Source organism: Peromyscus eremicus, chromosome 13 (assembly GCF_949786415.1).
Source record: "Peromyscus eremicus chromosome 13, PerEre_H2_v1, whole genome shotgun sequence".
NCBI lineage: Eukaryota > Metazoa > Chordata > Mammalia > Rodentia > Cricetidae > Peromyscus > Peromyscus eremicus.
Genome location: NC_081429.1, coordinates 17592428 through 17620427, shown reverse-complemented (window position 1 = coordinate 17620427; position 28000 = coordinate 17592428). Strand labels below are relative to the sequence as shown.

Below are 28000 nucleotides of genomic sequence, written 5' to 3'. Positions count from 1 at the left end.
AAAGGACTTGGAATTGAATATCCATTCTTCCATATACTTAGCTATGTGTGACATTGGCTAGCGACTTATCCTAAGCCTCGGTTTTCTTGTTCCTACAATAAGAATAATACCTGCTTCAAACAGATGTGCTGAGGATTAAATTTAATAAACCTGGCATGGTGCCTAGTGCATGGAAACAGTAGATAAATGATAACTATTGTAAAAATATTATTGGTATTCTGTGTCCTGCAATGTGGTTGCCTCCCACCAAGCTCCAAGTCAATTAAGAAATAATTTCATGTTTCTAATTTGTATGTGGTCCAGTTTAAATGGAGAAAAAGAAACATTATGAAAAAAATAATATTCGAGGGTAATTGGTGCCAAAAGAATCTTAAAATAAAAATATAAGTCTTGTTATTAATTCCTTAAAACAATCATTTGTTGCTGTTCTGTGACAGATTTATTGACTACAACGATCATTTAGAAAGGACAGACTAATGAGAAGCCACCATTGGCTGTGATAATAGCATATCATTACAAGCTTGAACCATGTGGACTTATTTGGCCTCCTTTCAGAGGAATAAATTATTTCAAACTCATTTCATCTCTTGAAAATCCTTATGATTTAGGTCACAAGTTAGATTATATGAGTAGCAGCCCTAAAATCCATCATCTAAAATAAATTCTATGATTCTGAGCTATTTTAAAATTGAGACACTTCAAACATTTCTCAAACAGGAATTACATAAAGGGGTCGCAAGGTTTCTCTAGCCTCTAATTTACCTTTTTTCATTGCGGCTTGATTGTTATTCCTAATGGTTGTGTTCCCCCACCCACACAGTTTTTTTTTTTTTTTTTAAATAGCTCTGCTCACAGAGAATATATTGCTAAATACTACTGCAAGGAAATGTTTACAGATGTAAATGATTTCTATTTAGGGAGCTCATGATTAAAATGTGAAAGAATATGGCACTAGAAAGCATATGAATAACCTTTGGAAAAATTCTCATAATTGATTATGACATATATATGTATGCATGTATGCATATATCCATATTCTAGAGTTGAATCATGAGAGTGTTGTGAATGGGTGCATTCTGTATGTTACAGAAGACCTCACATTGAAGCCTATTGGTATGATTTTACTTTAATTTAGATAAATTCACTGTTTTATCATTGTGAAACTGTGTGAGTAGGATGAGCTAGAAAGCGAGTATCCTAGAATGAACTAGACTTACATGCAACCGGTGAACCAGTCAGTTTCTACAACTCCATCCTTCTGGTCCACAGGAGGTGCATCTAAATTATTTCCATCTCTCCTAGCTGTTTTGAGGCTCAAAATATATTTTATTATTTTATATTTTAGTGTTCAGGGAGTAGATGGCTAATAGAGTCAAGAGGGGAAATGCAATCATTGGCAACCTTTTTTTTTTTTTCTTTCTATTTGCATCAATGAAGATCTGCCCTTGGTCCCTTGTTTTTAAGATTAACCTCCTAAGGTCATCAGCGAGATCAGAGTTTGCTTCTCCTGACTGTGGAAATGGTGTGTTTAATTCTTTGGGGTGTAGTAACCACTGCTTCTGTTTCCCCGTGGATGGCTCTGGAGACCTGCCTAGATCAGGCCCTGGCCATCCAGGGGACTAATGAACATGTCATGCGCGCCTGGAGTTCCAGTCTCTGGCACAGCTGTGGCACTTTCCCCCCCCTGCTGGGAGGCACAGCACGCTGGCCATTTGTTGGCAAGTTCATATTTCACACTGCAGGGAATTGAAATGATTGAGCAGACAGAAGAAGAGTTTTATTAGCAGTAGCCTACGTCTCCCTAGACTCTGATTTGGCATAGAACATCTGCTTTAGGATCTGCTTCAAGGCCAGTTCCTTTCCTCCCACAAAGGTTACGACTTGAGGCAAGCTGTGCTTCCACTGGCGGGAGGAAATTTGCCCGAAGACTTGATTTAGTCAGAATCAAAGCATCCTGCCACAGAATTTCTTTTTTCAATTATCTCCGAAGAGGCAGCCAGACTTTCAATGGATCAGTATAATAAATGTAATGAAATGAGGCAGGCCCTCCGTTTCCCAGTTACCTCCAATGGGAGGTGCCCACACAGTTCTGTGTCTACACCCAGGAGCCTATGACCCAGATAACCAACAACAGCACACGATAAGGGTGGCCTTTGGGTGTCTTTTGGCTCGTTGGCATGATACATAAGTGGGTGTGCTGGTTTCACCTGCAATGCTCACATCGTTCATTGTATAAAGGCAAACTGGTACGATGCTGAATGCAATTATTACTATTTTTCATGGTGAGGACTCATCACACAGCCTCTGTCTTGTGGTGTAGTCCTAATGACTAATTATGCTTACCTACATGATTTTGTTGTGCATAGTCATATTTGTGTGTGTGTGTGTGTGTGTATGTGTGTGCAAGACAGCTCTGACTAGACTTACACACATAGATAGAAAATTAAATCCTGGCATTTGATTATGCTAGAGCAATTAGATGCCATCCTTGTAATGGGAAACATGACATCTTCATCACTCTCCTCTCTGTTTTCATGTTTTAATGCAGACATTTACCAGAATTGGATACACTCTGCCTCCTACACACATATCCCATGCACACACCACATATCACACACACACACACACACACACACACACACACACACACACACACACACTCCTAATTGAATATCTGCATATCTCCAAGGAGCCCCGTGGGTGAAACTGTGCATTCATCTTCTTTAGTTCTTAGGCCACTTTGGTTTAGAGTAAGAACTGTTGCTTTTATGAAGTGCCTTTTTCTATAAAGTCAGAACCTCGCAGCAGTGCACAGAAAGCCGATGGTATAAAGGAGCTAAGTAGAGTCTTTAATAGAGAGCGCTGGGTTGTAAGTGTTTTTGTTCCTACAGAGCAGATAGATTTGGCTCCATCTGTTCCATATTCATAACAAAGGAGCGCACTTACAGGAGGGCCAACTTCCCCCGGAGCCGCCTGGTAATGATCTTTTTCACCAGAAAGACAGAATGTGAACTCGGTGGCTTGGCCCCACAAAAAAGCAGCTGGCAGGATCCCTTCAGAATCCTGATTTCCTTGTAACCCAGGTTGACATAAAATTTCCCAGTTCAGAAAGTGGGCAGACAAATGTACCGATTTCTCATTTCTCCGCAACGTCACGGAGCTGGGAAGTTCAGAACGTGCACAGTTGACCTTCCTTTCCAAAGCCACAGATTGCAATTAGCTAGTGTGGGGAAAGCCTGCACTCGAAGTGTCTGAAGGTGTCACGGGGGAGAAGCCTTTCTTCAGTTTTTAAGTTGTTTCTATCCAGACTTTTTAATCTCTTCTAAAACTGGGGTTAATGAAAAGAAATATGACTTATACCGCACAAGGAAAAACCCCTGTTGAGTTTTGTAATTAACAAACTTCAAAGCCAATTTCAACAGAGACCTCTTAGATTAAAAAGATAAGTTGACCCAGGAGTTTTCTTCCACTAAACATAGGAAAAGTAAAAAATCTCCCCCCAAATGGCACAGAGTGCCATAAATACCCTTTATGCAACATGTGGGGCCAACATTGAAACAGAAATGATTCCTTAAGACATAAACAGCACTTTGGTATTAAACAATTGGCTTAAAACTTAGTAACACACCATGATCAGTGGATAGAATGCTTGCTTTTTAAATGATTTTTAAAAATTTTAAAATATAATTACATATATTCTGTCCTACCCCCTCCCGTATCCAGCTCCCCTCCCTCCCAAATTCAATGCCTCCTTGTCTTTAACCATTGTTGTTACATATACATATAAATTAATAAACATATAACTACACAGAATACTTGTTTTAGGTTAACCTCACAAATAACTTTTTTAAAAAGGAAAGAAACAAGGAAAAGAAACATAATGTGAAGGATCCTAATTTTTTTTTCCATTCTTCAAGCTCCACATACTGAACTCCCTAAAAAGTACACTGTTGACTTACTTAATATACTAGATGTTAAAGTTATAATTCCTACTTATCAACCCATTATTATCCATCTTGCTACCATCTGTGCATTATCTCCTTGCTAAACTAGGGCTTCCTGGAAAACAAGCAGTGAATAAATCTCTCAGAAAGTTGGCCGCAGCTATAAAGTAGGAGAAGGTTTCATCTGGCTCTTGATGAGATTGCTCCGTGAGTTTGTGAGGATATAAAAGTAATATTCGTGGAGGGTAGAACACAGCAGATTCATCTGAAGCATTCCGGACTTTGAACACACGGGAATCTATTTTTCTGATTCATTCAACTTTTACCTCATTTATTTAATCATTCCTTCAGAAATATTTTGGGCTGCCTTGCCTAATGCCAAGTACTGTGTTAGGTTTCAGGAACTTCCTGGTCTGTTACAAAATGGACCCTAAGACCAGTAAACAGCACTACCAAATTAGTATCACCTTTTGGAGCTCCCAACTTGTTTGGGAATGAGATAAAAACCAGAAAACAAGCCCATCACACTGGGACCTATTGTGAGCTGGATGTGGTAAAAGAGAAAAATGAAGACAGCTTTCAATTGGCTGCTCATAGAAGGCTTCTCTGGAGGGGACAGTATAGCGTCCTCAGAGGCAGGATCAGTATGAACTCTTGGTATATGGAAAGGTAGCTTTTAATCTTTAAAAGCTACCTTTTTAAATGATTTAAATTTTTTTTAAATTACATATATTCTGTCCTACCCCTCCCGTATCCAGCTCCCCTCCCTCCCAAATTCAGTGCCTCCTGGTCTTTAACCGTTGTTGTTACATATACATATAAATTAATAAACATACAACTACACAGAATACTCGCACATCTTGAGAAAAGGAGCTGGGGATATGCTGTAGCGTTTCTGTGGAGGTCAGAAGACAACTTACGGGAGTTACTTCTCTTCTGTCACGTGGGTGTCAGGAACTGAACTGAGGTCATTGATGCAAGAGCCCTTGCCCATGAAGCCATCTCTTATTCCTCTTCTCTGTTGTTTCGCTTCATTTGAGACTGAGACCAAGTAGCGCAGGTTGACAGAACACCTTGAACTTGAAGCGGTCATCCTGCCTCAGCTGCCAAGGGCTGGGATGAGAGGCATGTGCCCCCTGCCGAGCCAGAAAGGTAGCTTTTGCCCATTTACAATATTACTTTGGGTTTAAGGTTTGTTTTTCAAAGTTAATAAATTTTGAAAAATAATTCTTCCTAATCTTATTCCAGAGGCAAAACTAACATATGTCTTTTAATGCTTTTACATTGGAAAATATTTTATATGCTCTGTCACCTTTGAAAATACATTCTTCATCCTCTTAAAGTGTTTCAATTGTCTGCCTTCACCATTTTAAACCATTTAAGCCTAGGATTTCCATCTCACAAATCTAAATAAATTTCCCCATTGTATATGTTTTTTTTTTTATTTTAGTTTTTATTTTTGAGACAGGATCTCACAGCCTCAGACTCCCTGTATAGCCAAAAATGACCTTGAATTTCAGATCCTCTGGCTTTAGCCTCTCAAGTACTGAGATGATAGGTGTGGACCACCATGCCTAGCCCTTCCATCATATATTTTAACTTAGAATTACATCTCTAAACTGTGATTCAAATTGGCTAAAGTTGTCACATTTTTAACATTTGAAGTTTTGTATTCATATGAAATATTGATTCTGTAATTTCTTAAAGATTCGTTTAAAAACACCTATAGCTTAAGTTTGGTTAAAGGGTTGTTAGAGCCTTCAGCAGAGTTTCTGGGTTTACAGCTTGATGTGATATCTGAGGTCTTGATGATGCTTCTGAGTGAGTGGGGCCAGGATGGCTTTTCACATACACTGCAGATGTGATCTGCATCACCCAGCATCACTTTTGCTTTGAATATGTCATCGAAGGGCACATGGTGACCTGGATTCCAGTTTCACCTTCCTTTCTATTCCTCTGCTCATTAGAAGGGCCTGTGACCTCTTTCTACCGAGTCTGTCCTTTAGATTCGATAAATCATTGTCTTTAAAGATACCCATGGTCCCTTCACTTATTTCTATTTGAGTTCTATGTATCTCTGTAGTTCACCAACTATAGATCATAGTTGCCAAGGTCATTCCATAAGAAAGAGCGTGTAGCAATGGGAGAGGAGCTCTCCAGAGGAAAGAAGTTGTTCTTCCATAATTTATTTGGGGAACATTTACTATGATTCCCCCCCTTTTTTGCTCTATTTGCTATTTTGTTTCACAATTGACTAGCACATTACTTTGATGCAGATTGTTGGATTTTTTGTTTTGTTTTGTTTTTGTTAGCCTTTAACCTTGTCCTCAAGTCTTTATTGGAAACTCACTATGAACAAAGTAGTAGACACCCCCCTTCTAAGCAGCTGGCACGGCCCCTGTGCTTATGGAACTGCATCTATCTCCACTGTAATAACAGAGAAAAGATGCAATATCCTGTTCTGAGGTAATGCAGAATGGGGTATATGTTGTGAAGAAGACAGAAACAGATGTCGTAAGCACCAGGAAGAGCATTGGAGATGGGACATATCTTTGAGAAGCCAAGGAAAGGTCCTGTGAGTTAGAAAAGCAAAATTTCGTGGAGATGACTAGCCTTAGTGTGTATTGAAGGAGAAGAAAGAGTGGGAGAGATCAAGAAGAAAACTGAGGTTGGGACCAGATTATGAAAGACCATGATTGCTGTGCCTCAGGCTTCTGGATGGGAATGCAGCCATCCTTACTGGAAATGTCTCCGTGAACAATCAGTAAACTAGAGCTTAGACCCAAGCTTTGATTTTTGTTACTATGTCAACTTTAAAAAAATCATTCAGTAAAGTGTTTTCTTCTTTCTTCTTCTTTTTTTTTTTTTTGTATGAAATAAACTGTGCAGTCTTGGTACCTAAACAACTCCCTGACTTGGTAAAATTTAGCCCGTCAGAGAACTGTTGTCTTGAGTTGCATTAGTAACCTATACCAGGCTTTCTCTTTGGGGCCACCAACCAGCTCCCAAATCATGATACAAGACTTCTTTTTAGTTTTGAATGCTTGGCCTAGCTTAGGCACATACCTGGCTGGCGCTTTTAACTGAAATTAGTTTGTTTCTCTTTATCTACCTTTAGCCTCCTTCTGTTTATCAGACTTCGACTGCTTCTTGTGTCTGGCTGGTGGCTGCCTGGCTTCTTGCTCGCAGAGGGCATGTCCCCGTCTCTCTCGTTTTTTTCTTCTCCTGAGCCTAAATTCTTCCTCCTACTATTTATTCTGTCTGCCTGCCAGCTTTGCCTATCCCTCTTCTGCCTAGCTATTGGCTGTTCAGTTCTTTATTAGACCAATCAAGTGCCTTAGGCAGGCAAGGTGAAACAGATGCAACACATCTTTACGTAATTAAATACACATCCTAACATCATTAAACAAATGCAGCATAAACAAATGCAACACACCTTTGCACAGTTAAAGTAATATTCTGCAGCATAAACAAATGTCACACATTTTTACATAAAGTAATATTCCACAGCATAAATAAATGTAACACATCTTTACGTAGTTAAAATAATATTCCACAGCAGTAGCCTACTGCCTGAACCAGTGGGTATTCCTGCCCATATTACTGTTAGTCCCAGTAGAAGCAATAGATATGGAGAACATGGCCCACTGGTTAAGAAAATTAAGCAAAGAACTCACTGATTGGTGCAGATAGGTAGTTACCTAGATTTTATAAAAGAATGCTTAAGATTGGTGATTGAACAGCCACGGTGAAGCAGCACCACATCTGGGCAGGTGAGGACATGCTGAGGTGTCTGCATCCACTTCTGGCTAATTTCTTTGGTGCTATTTCTGGCCTCAGCCTTTCAAGTACAAAGGCAGTCTGAGTGCCAGCCCAGCTGCTTCTCTGAAGAATTCGTATTTCCATTTTATTTGTCTCCCAGGCCTCAAATTTAATAGCATGCTCACAACCTTAAAATTGATTGGAAAACAAACAAACTCAGTGTTCATAAGTTTTTTCAAAAGCAAAAGGCTCTTTAATACTGTTTCTCATTCTCTAAGTATCCCCCTACCCTTAGTGCACAGCGAGACACACACACACACACACACACACACACACACACACACACACACACATTCATCAGTATCACACTCCTACCACACACATAAAGGAATACTAAATATAACTATGATAGAATCCAGTTTGTTAAAATTTAGGCTATAGAGACTGATACAGGTAGTTCCCAAAGTTCATGATGCTGAAGCAGGAGGATCACTTAACCTCAGGTGTTGAATAGTAGTGGGAACCCGTCTCAAACATGCAAGCAAGCATGCAGCAAATAATACAGGCTGTGAAGAGCCATACTGCACCGCCCTGTTACCTCCCCATCCACCTCTTCCCCCCATATTTGTATTCGGAACTAGAGATCTGGTTCTGAAGAGATGTCTCCATGGTTAAGGCTGTCTGCTGCTTTTCCAGAAGACATGGCTTTGGTTCTCAGCACTCACATCAGGAAACTAGCTTCAGTTTCCAGGGATCTGGTCTCTGTGGGTGCTATACTCATGCATTAACCTGCACTACACACACACACACACACACACACACACACACACACACACACACACAGAGTAAATAAATTAATATTGAAGAAGAATGACAATCACCACCACTACAGATACCTCAGATGGCCCCAGTTGGGTCCTGACTTTGGGAATTGTCTTACTGAAGAAGGAATAAAACAAATTGGTAGCTATCAGTCTTTGGCGAAATAATATTCTAGATCTATAGGGATAGGCCGCCTGAACTTCCAAGTGAATTAGAAAACTCTACCTGCCCTTTAAAGTTGGTGATAATTAAATCTCTTGGGAAGGGGAGGGTCACCAGGAAACTGAGGCATAGACAGATTAGCAGCTGGCTCAAAGCCACAAAGAAAGACCAGAATGCATGAATTTTAGAGAAAGCTGAGCATTATTATGCCTGCATTGAAATCCTTAAAGCATGTTTCTCCCTAGGACCCTTAACACAGGTGTCTGGTGTCAGAGGGGTTATAAGAAGCTCAAAGAAATAGTAACACTGTTCTGAAAACTTCTTTGACTTGTATTAACTTAATGACTTAATTAGTAATTTATTTTCATACTGTGTTAGTACTTCTTGAGGACAGCATTCTTCCTGTTACTATAGTAACAGTTACTCAGATAGATGGTAGATAGGATGGATGGATGGATGGATGGATGGATGGATGGATGGATGGATGGATGATAGGTATGTAAGGGACCTACAGAGAAGGAGAAGTATAAATCATCTCTCTTGTGAGATTCCAGGAACTCTGCCTTTTATCTGGGCTTTTTTTTTTTTATTGTTGTCATTGCCTTTATTATGTGCTTCTAGATGAAGAAAATTTTTCTAATGGCTTTGCTGATCATGGTTTTGCTTGCCTATTTTTTGCCAGATAATGCCAAAACCTTGTAGAGCAGGGTCACCGAGGAACATCTGACCTATGAGGGTGGACTACCCCTTAAACACCGAGGCCTCAGGCAGGGTTCTTTCTGAGACGTGCTGAGAAACCAGCTTTGTTCTAACTGTTCCAAGATGTTCAGTGGCTTCAGACAAACAAATGAACAAACAACCAACAATAAAGCTGACAGTTCTATCATGTCTGGATTTTAAAAGGTGGTTATCTAAACGCTATCTTTTCCTTCTGTGGCTAGTGGAGTAGACTTTTCCCATTCACCGAGGGAGGCTGAAGTCTAGCATCACAGGCTGGGAGTTAGTTAAACTGTGGTAAAACAAATTTTCCTTAAACAGAAATGCTTCTTTTAGGGACATTTAAAAAAAAACTCCAAGCTCCAGGTTATTTTTTACTTATAGTTCAGTAAAGACTAAGGCACAGTTGAGCTCCTCTGTAGTGAAACAGGTTGTCACTGAACTTTGAAAGTCCTGTAGAAGTTTGCTTACACGTCATATAGATGTCTACATGAGCATCATTTTGACTTGTTTGTTTCCCCAAATCAGTGGAACAGATCTTGTCTTGGTCATGTACGTTTTCTAAGAACAGTAATTGATCTACTGAGACTTAGCTGCTGGAATTTGCATGCTCCTTAAGCTGGTGTGTGGTGAGAAGTTGGCCTAAGGGGTTAGGAAGCCAGGTCAGGGAAGGACGGGGAGGTGAGTGCTGCCTTCCACTCCCGCTTTCTTCTGAGGCTCTCCAGCTGGAATTTATTTTCCCTCCTCTGCCCTGAACTTTACTCTAATTATTCTTTCCCTTGCAGTCCCCTGGTGTTGAAACCAAGTTTTCACTTAGAGAGTGTGTTTTTTCAATCTTTCTTGCTATATTGTGGGAAACACATCCCTTCCCACCTTCTAGTTTGTATAAAAAAGAAATATCCCCAGAGCTGTATTAAAGAATCTAATATGTGCATGGTATTTTCAATTTCTCGAAGGTCTCTAGACTCAGTAACCTCCTCTCCAGTTTTTACATCTGGGCCTTGACCTTGACTTGTCAGGTAGTTAAGTCTGAGACACTGTGGCTTCAGGAGGTGAAATGTGTAGGCAAATGAGGCAGCTCCTGTGGTCGCTCTTAAGGTGTGAGCTCCATAAACCAAGGGCAGAGACTGAAAGGAGGTGGCCTTTGGGGTGGAGGTATAGCTCACTGGTAGAACACTGGCCTAACATGCATAAGGCCCTGGGTTCAAGCCCAGGTCACACAAAGGTCTCTCATGTCTCGTCTATAAGAGGCAAGATACATGTATTCCGTCCTAACTGGTAGTTTTTGTTGTTTTTTGTTGTTTTAATATGATAATTGAATATACTTTTTTTTTTTAAAAAAAAAAGGCAGGTAGCTAAGTTGCAAATTATTGCTCTGTTATTCTTCCTTAAGAAGAAGCCTAACTTGTTTTTTAATTTTTTTTTTTTTTTTTTTTGTGTGTGTGTCTGGTAACCATTTTCTGAGACGTCCATATGGCTCTGGTTAATCTCTCTCATATTCCCACCACTTCTGGTCCCCACCCTTTCTCCACATATACAAAATGGATTTTATTGATTCGTTAAATTCTGGAAGACATTTCCAGTTACACTCTGGATTTAAATGGGATTTTTTTCTTTTCTCTCTTTTTTTTTTTTTTTTTTTTTTTTGGTGGACGGAATAGTGCTTAATTCTGGCTTTTACCTGTCTAATTTGCATATATTTGTGTTATGCGTTGAACTACAAGAAAAACCTACAGGGGAAAAATTGTGTCCTGCTAACAGCTAATGACCTGCATTTTCTTTTGAGTTGCTCAAATTGAGAACTACTGCCTGTGGCAAATGTAATGGAAAACTACATTTTTAGTGCTTACACACACACACACACACACACACACACACACACACACACTCCTTTAAAGAGAAGAAAGTGGCTAGCTGTCTTTGGATGTAAAATTTCCCAAAGTATCCCGATTGACATGGATTCAGAAAGGGGAACTGTGGCCTTTGGAATTAAGATTAGAAGCCGAATGAGGTCAGCCAGAGGTGGTAAATGGTTACACAACACTGGACCTGAAAATTTGAAAGAAACTAAATCTTAGAGTCCCGCCCTTCTCCTGGCAAACTTTTGGGTCTCAGAGAACATTTGCTTCAATTAGCAAGGAACTTCTGAGCAGTCTGAGCTTTCATAATGTTTATATTTAATGTGACGACTCATATTGGAAGATCACTAATAGGCGTTTTTTGGATAATCAGAGGACTTTTAAGTTATTTTTTTAAGTCCTTTTACTCAAGGTTTTTTACAACTCACCTTTCTATTCTGTTTCCTAGATCTGATGAGAAACGTTCTTTCTCTTATAATTCAAGTTCACATTTTATTTTGAGACTCCTTTACCTTCACCCAGTCATTTGGAGTTGAACTGAGACATGAGAAGGCAAATGAAAAGACATTTACAAATACTTCTTTAACAGCCCCTTTAGAATTGCCTCTCTTCCAGATTTGTCTAAGTAGTAAGTGATCCAGTTCTCCAGGCACAGCAGCAGACTGAGGAGTGAACACCTCTTTAGAGCAAGGGCATGGTTGTCCATGAGTGGAGGATGCTGCCATGCCTTCATCTGTCAATCAAAAACTCAGCCACGAGAAACCTGGGATCACATGGGCTTGTTTGTAAAATACATCAGTAAATGCTTGAATGGTAGGATTGGCTCAACCTGTCTAACTGTGTCTAAAACCAACAAATTAGTTGAGAGTTGGGAATCCAGATTCAGCTCACAAAGCTACAGTGAGTTCTAGGCTAACAGTCATGTGAATGACTTAGTTCCTGGTGTGTTTTCTAAGGACCATCAGTTTCTCCTGATGGGACATATCTGTGTTGCATGGGTCTTTCCACTTTGAATCTCACAATGTGGCACATTGTTTCACAATCTTTGAAAGAAGGAAGTCCAAGGCTTTTGGAACATAATCACAGAGATGCCAAGTCCTAACTTGTGCCGTGTTCTGTTCATTAGGAGCAAGAAACTAAACTCAGCCCATACTCGAGGGGATGAGAGACTAGGGGATTAATAGAAGTCTGGTGGGAGCATTGAGAACCATGGCAGAAGCTACCTACATCAAGCACGATGCCAGTGCCCTCTTGCTCTGTCTAGATCGATAGACTATTATTAGTGGCCTGAGGTGTGAATATCACATGTTTGCAATGCTAAATATAGCATTTGTAAGTACTAACTTGGGGACCAGGAACCTCATAGGTGCCACATTGACTAAACGCTGAGCCAAGCTTGTTTGAGCACCAGGAGACCAAGGGAATGAGGCTTCAGGAATGTTTAAACTTTGGGCCTCTGAGATCATGAATGAAGTCCGGACCCTCACGGCCATATTAGTGTTGTATTCTTAAGTTAGAGGACCAGCGAATCTCAGCTTGTATTCCATTATGTGCCTCCATGTTTTGACTGGTACTTTCCAGGAATAGGGCCTATAGACAGGCTCATAAAATAGTCACTAAGACGTAGAATGAAAGGTTTTGTTTGTTTTAGTGGTCCCTCTTTCCCCACTCCCAACTTCCTGACTCCAGATGTGCCTGTTTACTAGCAAAATCAGTAAAGAAATGTGAGTTTATTTTAGATGGAAACTGTTTAACACTCCTTTCTATTTTAGCTTCAAGTTTTCTTTGTAAGAAGAATGCAGGTTTTAGTCACCTGCTCAGGTTGCCATGTCTCTGATTTGGGAATTTAGGGATGAACTTTTTAATTCTTTTGCTCTTCTTGTTCGTTCATGATTGGCTCCTGGAGGAGCTGTAAAGCCTCTGATAAGAAGACACCAGCACACTTGCAGACAAACTGTTTCCTGACGAAGCTGGCCTGGCTCTTCATATGAACCTTGGTTACCACATGACCACTCTGGTACCCTAAACTATAGTTAGTGTGTATACCACAGCGGGAGTACACACAACACAACACCAAGGCAGGAATGTGTGTTTCATACTTCTTACCATCCACAGCATCTAATAAAGATGCATGGATTGGGGGTTTTTAAAGTATTAGAAACAGTCGGTAACACCTCTAGGAATATAAAACTTTGATGTTTCTTCATGTCCAATTTTCAGAGTCAGCTATACTTTAAAAAAAAGAGAACAGCACAAGGCATGATAAATGCACATATAATTATAATTTCTATCTATAAAGTTATACATAGACTTTCTGTTAACCAAAGTCAGGTGTTAATGGTAGTTGTTACAAAATTATGTTTTTCTGAAGGTTGAGGCTTTGGCATTACCTCCCTTCCCAACAGAGTCTTGGTGTTTTGAGGTTTTCAATCTCTCACTTCTACCAATAGCTCTATCTTTTGCTTACTAGTGATCCCGAGAGGATTTGATTTCTGCATTGACTTGTGGGAATATCACATATTTTAATTAATATGTCATTTTGTGGTTTTAGTGCTCTGCCCTCTGCCATCTGTTTCCTTATGACAAGTAAAACACTTTTTACAAATGACCTAGTGTCTTCCAAGACTACTAATGGCTAACCATCTATATTTAAAGCAGAATAAATGTATCCACCCTCTGGAAGCCAAGGAGTACAGGGCTGCAGAAGCCACAGATTTAACATGGAGTAAACTGCAATTGCACTTTTAAAAAAATTCAATAAGTAATTTTGATAATGGGTGGGATATATTTTGAAATAATTTTTTTTTTGTTTTTATGTTTCCGTGTGGGAAATAAGGAAGTCAGGTGATTAGGGCCTAGCAAAGGTCATTTTTTTTTTTTTTTTTTTTTTTGGTTTTTCGAGACAGGGTTTCTCTGTGTAGCTTTGCGCCTCTCCTGGGACTCACTTGGTAGCCCAGGCTGGCCTCGAACTCACAGAGATCTGCCTGGCTCTGCCTCCCGAGTGCTGGGATTAAAGGGGTGCGCCACCACCGCCTGGCGCAAAGGTTGGTCCACTCCATAGAGTTATGATTATACGCCATGGGCTGAGTGGGCCTAGAGATCATAGGGCTGGGCTACTGTAGTTTACACATGAATTTACAAACTATACCGTGCATGAATGTTATTTGTCCACAAATGTTTTGAAGGATTGGAGTAAAATAGTCAGACAGCATCATAAGGGGTCAACCCTGTCAGTATTGCAGCTTTCCTGGCTATAGGTGACTGAGTCATGAGGAAGACCAATGAGAAATAAGCCTTTTATTTTCCATGTTACAGAAGAACATTCAGTATCTTTGATTCACAGAAGAATGATGTTTGTCCAATGGTTAAGGCTCTTGTCTCTGTTTGTGAGCTAAGACAACGCTCTAGTTTTTCTTAGATGTCACCATTTGCTTTTGTTCAATTTCTCTGATACACTGTACAATAACTTAATGTCGGGATTTATTTTTCCTTAATAAAAAAATCCAAAAAATCTCCATTAAATTAAAAAAAAAAAGACTCCTCACAAAAACAATTACATTTGGCCAGGAGGGACAGTGGTGGCTTACGCCTTTAATCCCAGCACTCGGAAGGCAGAGCCAGGCAGATCTCTGTGAGTTCGAGGCCAACCTGGTCTACAGAGCAAGATCCAGGATAGGCACCAAAACTACACAGAGAAACCCTGTCTCTAAAAACAACAACAAAAATTACATTTGATAATGCTTTAAGCCTGCTTATCTTGAAGTGTCATGTTAAAAGTCAGTCATTTGCATGTGACATGCCAAGCTCACAGAGTTTGAAGTAAGTTAGTTCATCTCGGCTCAGAAGAGTGCAGTGTGCATGTGGCGCTTCTCCCACCACCTCATGACTAAGACCCCGTGGGCTTTGTAATGAACCGGAGTCACCTGTGTGTGGTGTATTGAGTATGTACATTTGCAGTTGAGGTCCACAGGAAGGACACCGTTTCCTGGATCAAACCACAGCGTGTGAAATACTGTGCCCTGAGTAACACACTCATTACTGTTAATGTCAGTAGGGGGAGTCTTCCCAACTTTGATTTAGTGAGCGCCTACAGCAAAGCCAGCTGTTAGCACTTCTTAACTGCTTGTCAGGGAGACCAGGAGAGATGCAGAGGGCCAAAAACATCTTTTCTCTGTATGGCTTCTTACAATGAAGAGTTTCAACAGGTGTTTGATAGGGCCTGTGCAGCAGGTCCTTTCCTATCTGCCATCCTTCGGCAGTTGAACGTGTGAGTTCTGCAGGAGATTTGCATGGATCTGTAGCCCCATAAATAAGGACGTTCATGCAGAAGAACTTTGGAGCTTGACTCCTCTCACCTCAAAATGAGCATTTTTTTTTTAAGCTCCCCATGAAGAATAATATGAAGATAGAAGAGAGAGAAGGCCTAAGAAATGTGGCTTCCTCCTTGTCACTTTCGGTATTACCAAACTAATTTTAAGCCATGTGCATTTTTTGATGGATGTCAGCTGCCTTTTTGAACAAAGAAACCACTGGAAGCAAGTCCACGGGGAAGAAAGTATGTGACTCTCATTTCTGCGATTTTTGTCATCTCTAGAGAGCATTAGTAAACACATGTGGTCGCTGAGGCTCTGACCACCCTTCAAAATCCTTTTGACACTACCCCATGAGTACTAAGAGGAGATAATCTTAAAAAGTAGGGAAAGTTTAAGATCTTATCTTGAAGAAGGGAGGAAAGTCTCTTCCTCAGATGATTTATAACTTGAAACATGTTGTCGTGTTTTAGTAAACCCACTTTATTAATTCCATCCTTCTCTGTGGAAAATTAAAGGAAGATAAATGTGCTATTGCAGCCCCGTCCTTTCTCAATAGCATATTGTGCTTACAATGGCGTGGTGGAGTCTTGGGGCTGGGTTAGTCATATAGAAAGCCGAGCCAAATTCTGAGTAAAACCTCTAATTGAATTACCTGCCGAGCACTGACAGACCAGCTTTCAGGACAGACAAAGCTCTGCTTTCCCCAGCAGAAGTAGGTCATGTTGAAGTCCGCCTCCTTGTAACTGTCTGTCACTGGTTTTGACAACACTCTCAACTGTGGGGCTCTGTTGGGCCCTTTTTCCTGCAGTTGAGGAGGAGCTGTTCCTGAAGCAAGAGAGTTCAAGCATTATCCTCCTGATTTAGAGAAAATTGATAGCAGATCAAGTTGAAGGGAAGTGCCTTTGAAATAGAAGTCCTGAGCATTTCTCTATAGATTACCACATTCCTGTGTGACTCTTCCTTTATTGTACTGGAAAAAGAAGATGGGAGTGTGGAAGTCTCCTTTCTATAGCATTTGTCTTAGTCTGAAAAGTATTAGTGGTTTTAACTTCGGGACAGGAATCAGAGTATGTCCTGGAAGAGTGTACATAGACCATGTACTTGCATGTGAAAAACAAAGAATAATGAGTTGTTATTCTCTCCTTTTTCTCTTGCCCTGCTGCCTTGTCTTACCTACAGCCTCTGCAATCCCAGACAATGGAAGAAGGTCCTGCCTAAAACTCAAAGTCTTCGTGAGACCAACAAGTAAGTTCATTAGAACGAGCTTCCGAGGGTCCCTTCACTGCGCATGCTTTATCCTGTGGTCTGGTTCACAGCGGTAAAATTTTTTTTTTTATTTTTACTGTTAAATCTTGTGTGGTACCCGTTTTGTAGATCCACATCCATGTTTCAGTTTTCATCGTATTTTTTTCTCATTGTTCTCCATGATGCTTTTCGTTTTGTTTATGAAAGTACACAGCACTTGCTAACTTGTTGTTTCTTAGACTGTTGTACTGCACAGCAGATGGGAACAATGCCGGCATGTGGATACGTGCTGTTGATTGTAAAACAATCTCTACATCAATAAAAGGAAACAATAGAGAGAAAGAAAAAAAAAAAGAAATGGGAGTTTGAAGGTGTCTTCACTAACATATTTGGCTGTTATCTCTATTTTTGTTATAGATAGCTGTATGAAAACTATAGGTGTTCATGACCGTGTTTTCGATGTTAACGACAAAGTAGAAAATTCATTAGAACCAGCAGGTTAGTATGCTTAGAGAATCTCTCCTTAACCAACGCATCTACCTCTGGACGCTTCCGTACTGTTTTTTCCTTTCTTCCTCTCTGCATGTGTGCATGCTCCAGCCGTTTCTGCTTTTGCCCATTGCTAGCCGCCTGCTAATACGACTTATCTCCTACCTCATTCTTCCAGTATCTTTGTGTAGTGCATGCTAGATGGAACACGACTTTTCTTTCTCAGACGTGGGTCTCATTGGACGCAGTATTCTAATATGGAAACCCTACCAAAATACTAAAATCTCACTGCCTTTTACCACATCCTCAGAGCGTGTTGGTGGACCACTGAATATAAAGGCCAGTTTTCAAACAAGACAGAAAATATTTCTCTTGTACATGCTTATGAAACTTCCTTTTTTTTTTTTTTTAAATCCTATCTGAATCCGTGGCTAAAAGTAGTAAAACCACTGCCCCAAACACTGACTCAACATCTTTAGTTCTCTCTAGAAATGTATGTGCATCAATGAAACCGATCTGAAAAATTGTATTTCATTTCAGTATTATTTATCTGGTTATTGAGAGCAGTTGGCCTGGAGACATATAATTATGCTGCCACCACCAACTCGCATGCCCACTGCCACCACAAATATACACAGCAGCTCCTTGAGCCAAGAGCAAGCTTTGAGTACTAAGACAAAATAAGTTTTAAAGATAATTTTTTTTTCTGCTACTGATGTTCCTATTCACACTTCCCAGTCAGTGTGAAAAAAAGTAAAGGCCGCAAGAATATTCATTCATTTAACCACTTACGATGTAGCCTATTGTAGATAGTGTAGACTGGGACAAGCCACTTACTTGCTTATAAATTTCATCCGGCCTTTGAATGCAACCGGACCCACCGTGGTGGGTAGCAGGCCTCTAGCCACTCTGTGGAGGACCCTGTCTTCCTTTAGTCCACCAACCTATGTAGATCTTAACAGTTTTCTTTATCCATCTCTCTCATGACCGTCTTAGAGCTAAAGAGAAATAAAATCATTTCCCCTTCACAGAGAGATTTGAGCCCCCTTATGTAAATGATAAGGTTTCTGTTTGTTCTGTTTTTTTTTTGTTTGTTTGTTTGTTTTTTTCTTTTTTGTAGGACTTTTCTTTCTTACGGTTCTAGGAACTAAAGGGCTTTACAGTCCACTTCATCCTCGGAGTATTGTCCTAGGGATAACAGTGAATGAGCCTTAGGGAAACATACCCTGAGTAAGTGCCCTGTCTCTGGAGGTACAACAGCTTTAGCCCTGTAGCTGGCTGCCAGGAAGAGGTAGGGGTTTCCCAAGCACTCTAGTCTTTTTTAGGGCAGGCATCTCTCACCCAGAGCGCAAATGAGAGGTGTGTACAAGTAGCCTTAGTGGCTCCCCAGGGATCAGTCTCCTCCCCCCACCCCCCCACGCGCTTTAGAAAGTTTTAATTGTGTCCTGAAAAACTGGAAGCATTACTGTGACTTTTCAAGGCACCAGACTTCAAGCTTGAGGATATGACTACCATAGGGACAACAAGTTAAACAGGAGCTTTTTCAAAACCACAGAATTTACATTCTTCTTCCCATGGCCAAGGAATCCTGCCCAAGCCACTCAGCTTGTCAGACTTAATATCCTTAGCTCCCATTGTTAGGGTAATAGGAATAGGCTCTTCCCTCTACTAGAGGTGTAGATGTTCAGAGAAAACACTTAACTCCTAGTTTCACTAGGAAGTCATGACTAAAATGAGCAACAGGTTAAGTCTGTTGTAAACTTGCTCAGGACTATAGTTTTGATATATATTTCCCATGATCATATTTCCTAGGTAAAGTGAATCACCTCTCTAGTGAGGAGGAGCCTCTCTAGAGTCACAAGGGATTTCATGTTTTGTTTTTTCTTTTCTTTTCTTTTCTTTTTTTTTTCTGGTAATGAAGAAGAACACTGAAGACTATTCTGTTACTAAGAAAGTCAACTTTGAATTCAACTAATGACAAAATGGAAATGTTAAGAGGCTCTCCTACAGAAGCAGATGTCAGTGTCTTCTAAGACACAAGGTCTTTCTCGCACAGAACTTGAAATTCGCAGTGGCCCCAAATCAGTGAACATATACCTGATAGAAGTTTGAAAAGTTTAGCAGAGTGTAGTTTAGTGTGTGTGTGTGTGTGTGTGTGTGTGTGTGTGTGTGTGTGTGTGTGTGAAGAGATTGCTGGCAAGTGTCCTCACTAACATGGTAAGAGGGGGTTGAGCCGCAGTGCCTGGCAGTACAAATATGTTAAGAGATTTGAGTGTTTCTCTTTATTTCCTAGAGAATTTAGTCAGTCACACTCGAAGTTGTTTACCGCTGTGTTGACTGTTGAATTTAAGAAATGATCTCCTTTGGCCAACCCTAGATGTACATACGGGCTCTAGAGATCCAGTGAGTCTGAAAGGATTCTACTGCATGTTCTCAGCCATGTGTACTAATTCACCTGTCTATGGAATGCGTTTGTCTTTTTTGTTTGCTTGCACACTCTGCCTGCCAGTTTCCTATCTTCAGGGATGCAGGATGATCTCAGGGCAGACATATGCCACATTACATGCTCCAAAATACCATTAGTGTTCTCAGTTAACCACTGAAACCCCTGTGTAGTGGAATCCTGTAACAAAGAGGCAAGACTCGATTTGGCTTCTGAAGAGGAACTTTTTCTTCCACCAAGTCACACTTATTATTACAAGTACTAATAATCTCTCCTATGTAGGTTTAATTTCCATTCGGGTAGATTTTACTTGGGAGTTTCAACTTAGCATTCTGAAAGTTCCCCCAAGTTATCTAGATGATAACCAGTTTTCTCATTAACTGCCATGGGTAAGGGGTATGGGTGGGGGTGGTGATGTATAGAATTCCCCCATCAAAGACTGTTTTAGTCAAAGCATAACTTGTAGAATCCCGACTCGTCAGCATCATGTTGTAGAAACAAAAGCATACAGTGTATTTTCCCATTTGAGGGAAACATAGGAGAGTGAGACTCTCCCCAGTAAGAAAAAGTACCCTTATTATGATAAGCACAGTAGGTGCATTATACATGAGGTTAAAAGAATGGACCACACAGCTCACAGAAGTGCTAATGCCAGAGGCAAGATTTGAAAGGTGCGTTCAGACTTACACTTCACTTAGAAGAAAACCAATATCTTCCTTCTTGTGGACGTCAGTTATTCTGCAAGGTTCTTTCCCTGTGCCTTGTGCCAAGTGAGCCTGGAATAGTGGCTACCCTTTGCTGAGCCTCTGGAATTGATGTGAAGCAGGGGAGCACAGCTCGGCATACTTGCCCCGAGTACAGAAAGGCAGCTTGGGTATCCTTAAACAATATATTTCCAAGCTTCACAAGGTGAAAGATTGAGTACTGGGTTATTGAGAAAAGGGTGGAGAAGAACCCCAGTAGGTGATGTAATTTCGGGTGTATAAATATAAGTGATGTTTCCAAATGAGCTGTGGAATCCTCGGGGTTTATGGTTCTTTTATAATTAAGCCTGAAGTGCTCCATTGTTTTGATTGACACCATATTGGTGCTCTTAAGAATGTGATTTGGATTTTAATTTCAGGGCTATTAAGGGCCTTTACTTCTGCCTCCTGTTAACTACAGATTTAATTAATGCATTAGCAACCCTGAAAAGAGTAAAGAAAAGATGAAGGCCCGCACGTACTGGGCTACACTGTGCGGGATTTGCCTTCCCATTCTTGCTTCCTAACCCTTTCTAGTCTCCTAAGCTAAAAGCAATCTATCCAGGTTTGCTCAAGTCCAGGGAAGGAGAAGAAATTAAACAAAGGGCTGTAGGCTCCTAGATGAAGACCTGCTGAAATAGGAGCCCTCTGGGGCAGAAGACTTAATTCTGAGAAGGCATGTTTCTTAGTTCACATGGGACATATGAATGAGATGAACAGAAACTTCCAAAAAGTGTGAGCCAAAAAAAAAAAAAAAAAGAGTTCCCTTTAGGACAAATAATAGAATGTGTGACTCACCCCTGTAAGAAAAAGGACCCTTAATGTGACATGTGTGGAAGATGACTTACATGAGGTTAAAATAATGGACAATTAATCTATTAGGAGACACCCAGTGGGTCAGTGAAGGATGTTAGGGATTGTCTTGAGGGGTCTACCTAATTGAGGACAATTACTGGCGTCTCACTTGTTACTGTTCTCTCTGATTAACCAGTCATCGAATCCCGAGTAGCAATTCTTGTGTTCCCATGGGAAGTCCCCCTGATGCTGAAATGAAATCTGCTCAGAGGCCAACTGTCAGCTCCAGAAACATGTTCAGAGGTCATCTGGGCTAAAAGCATAAGCTGGGCCAGATGGGAGGAAGGAGATGGGCCACATTAGAGAATAGCATGGCTCATGGGCAAGCCTCCAATCTATCTTTGGGCACTAATTACTGCAAAGTTCCCATTTCGAAGTTAAGCCTGTTAATCATGCAGATCAGGGAGGCTATCCAAAGTCAGAGGCAGCCTCGTAGAACACTTTATAGCTAAATAAAAGAAGCTTAACTCACTTAATCCATTTTATTTAGAGGAAAATTTGCATCCACACTGATAATTTATGTGCCAAGCTTCAGCCTGATAAAAATAAGAATAGTCAAGTTCAAGTAATTTAATCTGGGAGATGCAGGGCCCGTAATGGAAATAGCACCATAATTGATTCCTAATTGTAGGCAGCCCAGTGGGTACAGGATTTCTGAAGTTTACTGGGTATTATATATAGTTTATTTAAAATACTGTTGTTTTGGCATTTAATTTTTCACATTTGAAAATGCGTGTAGGCACCGAACAACCACACATTCAACACTAATCCTGTGAAATGCCTAAAACGAAAGAAATGAGCAGCCCCGTCTGCTTAACCACTAATATGCCCACATAACTCTTTCTCCTTCCCTTCCAGTACACGGCTTTCCTCCCCACAGCCCTGCAGACTTAGAGGGACCTTTCCTACCTCAAGTTTTGTGCAAAGTGCGTCTGACCGGTAGCAAGTCAGAAGGAGCTTATGCAGCAAATATTGTACTGGATGCACAGTTCCCCCCCCCCTTCAGTTTTAAGAGAGAGTATAAATATTGTGAAGGAAGTCCAATTTTCCCTGCCTCTTCCTTTGTTTGCTGTAAATAATGAGTGATTATGCAGACATGAAAGTCAATGGTGCCACAGGGTTCATTACCCTACTTTGCAGAGGGTGGCGAGGTCTGTTAACAGCAGGGCTGCTGCAAGAGAGTTATTAAGGATGTGAAATCTCATTGGAATGTGTGCTTTCTATTTGAACAGATGACACCGTACATGAGTCAGCCGAGCCATCCCGCGGCGAGAACGCGGCACAAACACCAAGGATACCCAGCCGCCTTTTGGCAATCCTGCTCTTGCTCCTGGCGATGCTTTTGACATTATAGCACAGTCTCCTCTCGTCACCTGTCACAGAAAACATCAGGGTCTTGGAACACCAGAGATCCACCTAACTGCTCATCCCAAGAAGGGACTTGTTATAGGGTTTTGGCAGATGTCAGATTTTTTTTTGTTTTTGTTTTCTTTCCTCCAGCCTGATTTCTAAGCAACAACCTGGGGTTGTTGGGGGCTAAACTAGTCACTGCCCTCCTTCGCCCCGCCCCACCCCCAGCCCTGGTCCTTGACTTCTCTCACCCCTTCCAAATTAAATGGACTCCAGATGAAAATGCCAAATTGTCGTAGTGGGGCTTCACCCCCTGTGCGTTCTCCTCCAGAACTCACCTCTGTAAGCTCAGGGTGTCGACGACGGTATGCAGATAAGGAAGAATTGTGGCAGATGCTGCCAGCCATGGCCTGGCCGAGAGGGTGTCCCTCTCCTACAGTACTTATGCCTTCTCATTAAGGACAGGAAGGTGATTGTGTGGAGCATTATGTTGGCATGTCAGGTCCAGAGGGGCAGAATTAAGCCGAGACATATTATTGCACCATATCATCTAGGACTGTAGGAATGAGCAGGCTTCTCAAAGGTTCAGATACTAGTTTTTGTTTTATCAGATACGACTGTCTTAAAGCGTTCTTGCCAGCAAAACGTGTGCTGTGTCGAAGAAGCTTTTTTTTCTCCCAGAAGGAGGGTTGGATGCAGGGATGTTAATGCAGAAGAAGTGTATATTGAGAAAACTATCTGTTGCTGGGGGTGTGAGTGCCTCTAACTTTTTAGTGACTGGGCAGTGCACACCTGATTTTTTTTTCCTTTGAATACAGATCACCATGGTGCTACAACTTTTCTTTTTCTTTTTAGGAGCTCAAAGAGGCATTTTTATGAATAAAGTGACCTTCCCCGAGGCTGACAAGCCAGGGTTGATGAGTAGAGAGTGGAATAGCTTTGGCTGCTCCCCTGGGGACAATGTGTAGAAAGAAAAGAAGTCCTGTGGCCAGAGGAGATGCGATTTGGCTTTGCTGGAGCTCCCATGTGCTGTGGCCTTGCCCCAACTCCCACCCCGATGCCCACGTTCTGCTCCATGCTCCATGATCACAGGGGACTCAGACACAAACCCTGTCACCAGGAGAGTCAGTCAGCACTACTTGGGAGGGCTAAAGGGAAATTTGGAATAAAAATTCCAAAGTTTGGAATAAAAATTCAAGCATTGATTTTTTATATTCTTTCCCTTTCTGACACAGCCTAAAGCGTAGGGGGAAACATGTGTTTATCTATGGGAGATAAACAAGATGGAGTCCCAAAGACTTTGACAAAATATTTTTTTAAAAATCCACTAGAATAGAAAATACATTATTTAGATATACTTTATGCTGAGAGTGAGTATATATGCTTGTCCTATTTAAACTTGTGAGAAAAAGTGGTATCCCTTGATACATTTAGAAACATGGGGGGTTATCTTGTTTCATAGTAGGGTTGGGGCAGAAGGAGAATGGACACAGGATGACCCTGTTTAAAGAACCTTAGCATGGCCAAGGAGGTGGTCCCAGCTGATGACCAGGAAACATGAGCTGTGGGGTTTCTCCTGGTGGGGTGTCATGAACTCTAAATCCCAAAACCTAGACAGGGAAAAGTGTCAGCCCAATAGAAAGGTGATCTAGCCTTGTTTTGCTATTGCACGACATCAATAGAAACCATGCCTTTGTAAACAAGCAAGTCAGTAAATGCAATGATCATGTAATGTGGAAAATTGAAAGCATTCCAGAAAAAAAAAAGGATTTTTTATATATTCGTTTTTAAGATGTATATGAAAAAAAAAAAGGAGTTCACATTATAGATGGACTTCATGAATCGGAAATTGCTTAGAATTGTGAGTAGTTTCAAATTAGAAAAATATGTGAATGGAAGGCAGCTGTGAACGTACTGCACCCTAGAGAGTTGTACACACATTGGAATGTGAGCTGGCCTTACCTGGTCCCTTTGGAGTGGAGACAGCTGGAGTCTGCTCTTGCTTGAACCATCTGAGTGGGGTTGCCAGCCTCAAAGATATTGTCAGTTTCTTTCTCCACCATCTAAGACTTCTCTGGAGTGGCCGAGTCTCATCACAGAAGGCACCCACCGTTTCACTGAAACAAAACTTCAAAGCATTGGATTCCTTTACCTTTATTTATATGCTCGACACTCTCAGTAATATCCAGATATCTTCTGTTTATTAATAGTTACAGGTTTGTGGGTTAGTGGGGTTTCAGTAAGGGGACAAAAATCCCTTCTAAGATGGATCGATAGGACCAAAAAAATAATGCATGTACTACAACCAAGGAAACCAAGTGATCCTGTAATAATTCCAGTTAGTCCTAAGGACATTAGCAGTTCTAATGTCATTTTAGAAATGGTGAATTCTGTGGTTCTTCTAGCATTTGTCTCTAACAAAATGATGAAATAATTACTCATGGCCCTCTCTGCCACTGTCTTTCATCTTTCACTGTGCAATTAGACCCTTTTACGTCACTGTCATGCCGCCACAGATTAAGTTTTAAAAAAAAAAAAAAAAGCAGAACTATCCACACCAGTAGACAATATGCTTTTCTACCTGTAAGTGACATAATCATAGCTAACACACTTGTGTGGCGTTTTCAAGACGATTGGTGCCAGGCAGTTTTTATCTTGTCCAAAAAGCGCTGGTGGCCTTTGGTGGTGGTGTTATAATCCTCTGTGGACTTAGGATGTCTGTGCATCTTGGTAGTGGGTTTAATTTTAAAAACAATTCAAGAGCATGAAGGGAAGCCTTGGAGCCCCTCAGCCCCAGTTGGTCAAACCCCAGCGACCTTTGCCCTTGGTTGCCAAGGCCTTTGCAAAGTGAAGCAGGGAATAAAGATCTGTCTGTTTAGTGGATACTGTGTATCCTTTAATAGACCAGGTAACAGTCCGTGGTAGTTTTAGACTATTGTTTTGTACTGTACTTTCTTGGGTGGCAGAGGAAAGAAAAGTTACAATGTTGAAAAAAAAAAAACAACAAAAAACAAAAAAAAAAACAACTGCGTTCTTTAATTCTGTATTATTAGCAACCTCTGTTGTATATAGTGTTTGATAATAAAGTATTAATTTGATTCTTATGTCTTTTGTAAGTGAGAACAATAGACTTTCAGGATACAAAACATGCATTGAGGCTTTGAAACATCCAATGTATACATGGCTGAGAAGTCACGTGACTGGAACACTGCTCCATACTGGACTCGTGTGATCATTACCCACTCAAATCTTACAGCTCCATCGCCTTGGGACCGAAACAACAGGACTGCTTTGATGGATACTTTTGTCCTCAGTGTTTCCCAGGTCTGATGTCGGAGCTCTGTGGTCCTTTCCCCCACCCCAAGCATGTGGTTTGAAGAGGTTTAGAGAACTCTGGTTCTGTCCTTTGGTTTGGTTTTCTGTTTGTCATCCCCCCCCCCCCCCCAAGGAAGTCTTGTCAGCATCAAGTGCGGCTCAGACTCAGGATGGTTGCAGGCCAGTCCCTTTAGGAAGGCTCAGTGGGGCTGGTTCCCTCTCTGTGTCCTTGTGCAAGGAAGAGTCACAGTACCTGTGGGCTTTCAGGGACTCTGTTTTTCTCCTGTGCCTTAGCAACGGCTGCAGCCATTTTTATTAGTTTCACGAACTTAGGAAAACAGTTTTGAACTCCTCCTTTTCCATTCATTGCTCTCAGAGCTGTGGTCACCAGCTTTTCTTTGGAAGACCGCCTCCACCAACACCCCCGTTTGCCTGCCCCCCCCCTTTCTCGCTCTCTTTTTTCCCCTTGCCTTCCTCCCGCATTCTGTTCCCCCCACCAGAGCCGTGAATGGGCAGGTCTGTCTCTGGTTTGGCATCACTGAGAGTTTGTTCCCATGCATTTGCCCCAGAGCTGCTCGGATGTGAGACACATCTCCCTACAATGGACTCGCTCCCATTGTTTGTACAGTGTAACAGATGCTGGCATGTTGGAGGTTACCCATGAGTCAAAGTCCGTTCTCCATGCTTCCTCTTGACACCCCATTGAAGCCACTCATTGTCTGTGCGTCTGGGTGTGAAGTCCAGCTCCATGTGACCCTGTGCTTGTACTCCTTGCTTCGCAGTCCTTTGCACTTTCATCGAGTGCTGTTTTGAAATGCTGACATTATATAAACGTAAAAGAAAATGTAAAAAAAAAAAATTAAAACACACACACGCAAATCCATACGATCTGTATTTGTATATACACGTGTCCTTACAAGTATACCTAAATAAAAATTAAAGATTTTCATCCTTTTAATTGGATCCCTCCTTCTCCTTTCTTCCTTGAATGACGCCTTTATTTTTAGGGACTAATGGTGCTTACTCTACTGATTTTTAAAAATACCTTTATGGACAGAAAAGATAATACGACAAATGTAAGAGAAGGTATGGGAAGATCCAAGAAGGCAGGGTAAAATGAGGCACATTTATTCTGGTGAGAAAATGATGCAGTTTCGGCCTTGTCTGTATTTGAGCCTTAAAACAGGCACTATGGCAAGGCTTGCACCCTATGTGACATAGGTACATCAGGAGTATACATATTCTATTTTTTATTACTCATATTTTTCTATCCCGCCAAGAGAAAGGCCAAATAAGCATTTTCTAGCAGCCACCTTCCACTTTAGAAGAAGCAGTAGAAGTAATCCTTTTTGTACAGCCCAAACCTCGATTCTCATCATCAAGGAAGAATTAACTTACATGGTGTGACCATGGCAAATGGCATGGTATCTCTAGGACTGTTTACTTATCTGAATATGAAGACATTTTAGACATGACTTGTCGCTGTCCTTTGACTTTTTTGCCCATTTGGGCAGTGTACAGCCCATTTTGCAGCTGAGTGAGAAGTATTTTTGTCTTTGAGGACTACATTGATAAAAAGACAGTTACAAAATTCCATCTGTAGAGTGAAAAACAGCAAATACATGACATAATAGATACCTCGTGCGCTTCATAACTTGGCTTTAATGATCTGATATTCACATTATGCCCACAGAGACCTTCCTACTGTAATTATTTGGCAGGGCACTAAACACTAATAATTTAGTATAACTTTTTTTTCTAACAGAGTGACAGTATTATACAATGAAAGGCAACACACATTGTTTATAACAAGATGAGCTGGACTACGTATGTGACATTTCTAACCAGAACAGCATCACATTATCATTGCCATTTTCACCATCATCCTCCAAAGCATTGAAGCAGTCATGACATTGTTGTCAGTCTGTGCTGTGCAGAACGATCTTCACAGTCTGGACTTTCAAATTTTACAACGTGAGGC

The 28000-nt window shown here is 41.0% G+C and overlaps 1 protein-coding gene across 2 annotated transcripts in view; it reads left to right on the top strand.

Annotated features, from left to right (window-relative positions):
* Positions 1-25730, top strand: part of Efna5 (ephrin A5) — a 282299-nt gene extending 256569 nt beyond the window's left edge. For both annotated transcript variants that reach the window (XM_059278455.1, XM_059278456.1), the window contains exons 3-5: positions 16759-16824; positions 17242-17322; positions 22587-25730. In XM_059278455.1, the coding sequence (XP_059134438.1) occupies positions 16759-16824; positions 17242-17322; positions 22587-22708 (269 nt within the window). In that variant the 3' untranslated portion in view covers positions 22709-25730. The remainder of the gene's footprint in view (positions 1-16758; positions 16825-17241; positions 17323-22586) is intronic.
* The last annotated feature ends 2270 nt before the right edge of the window (positions 25731-28000 follow it).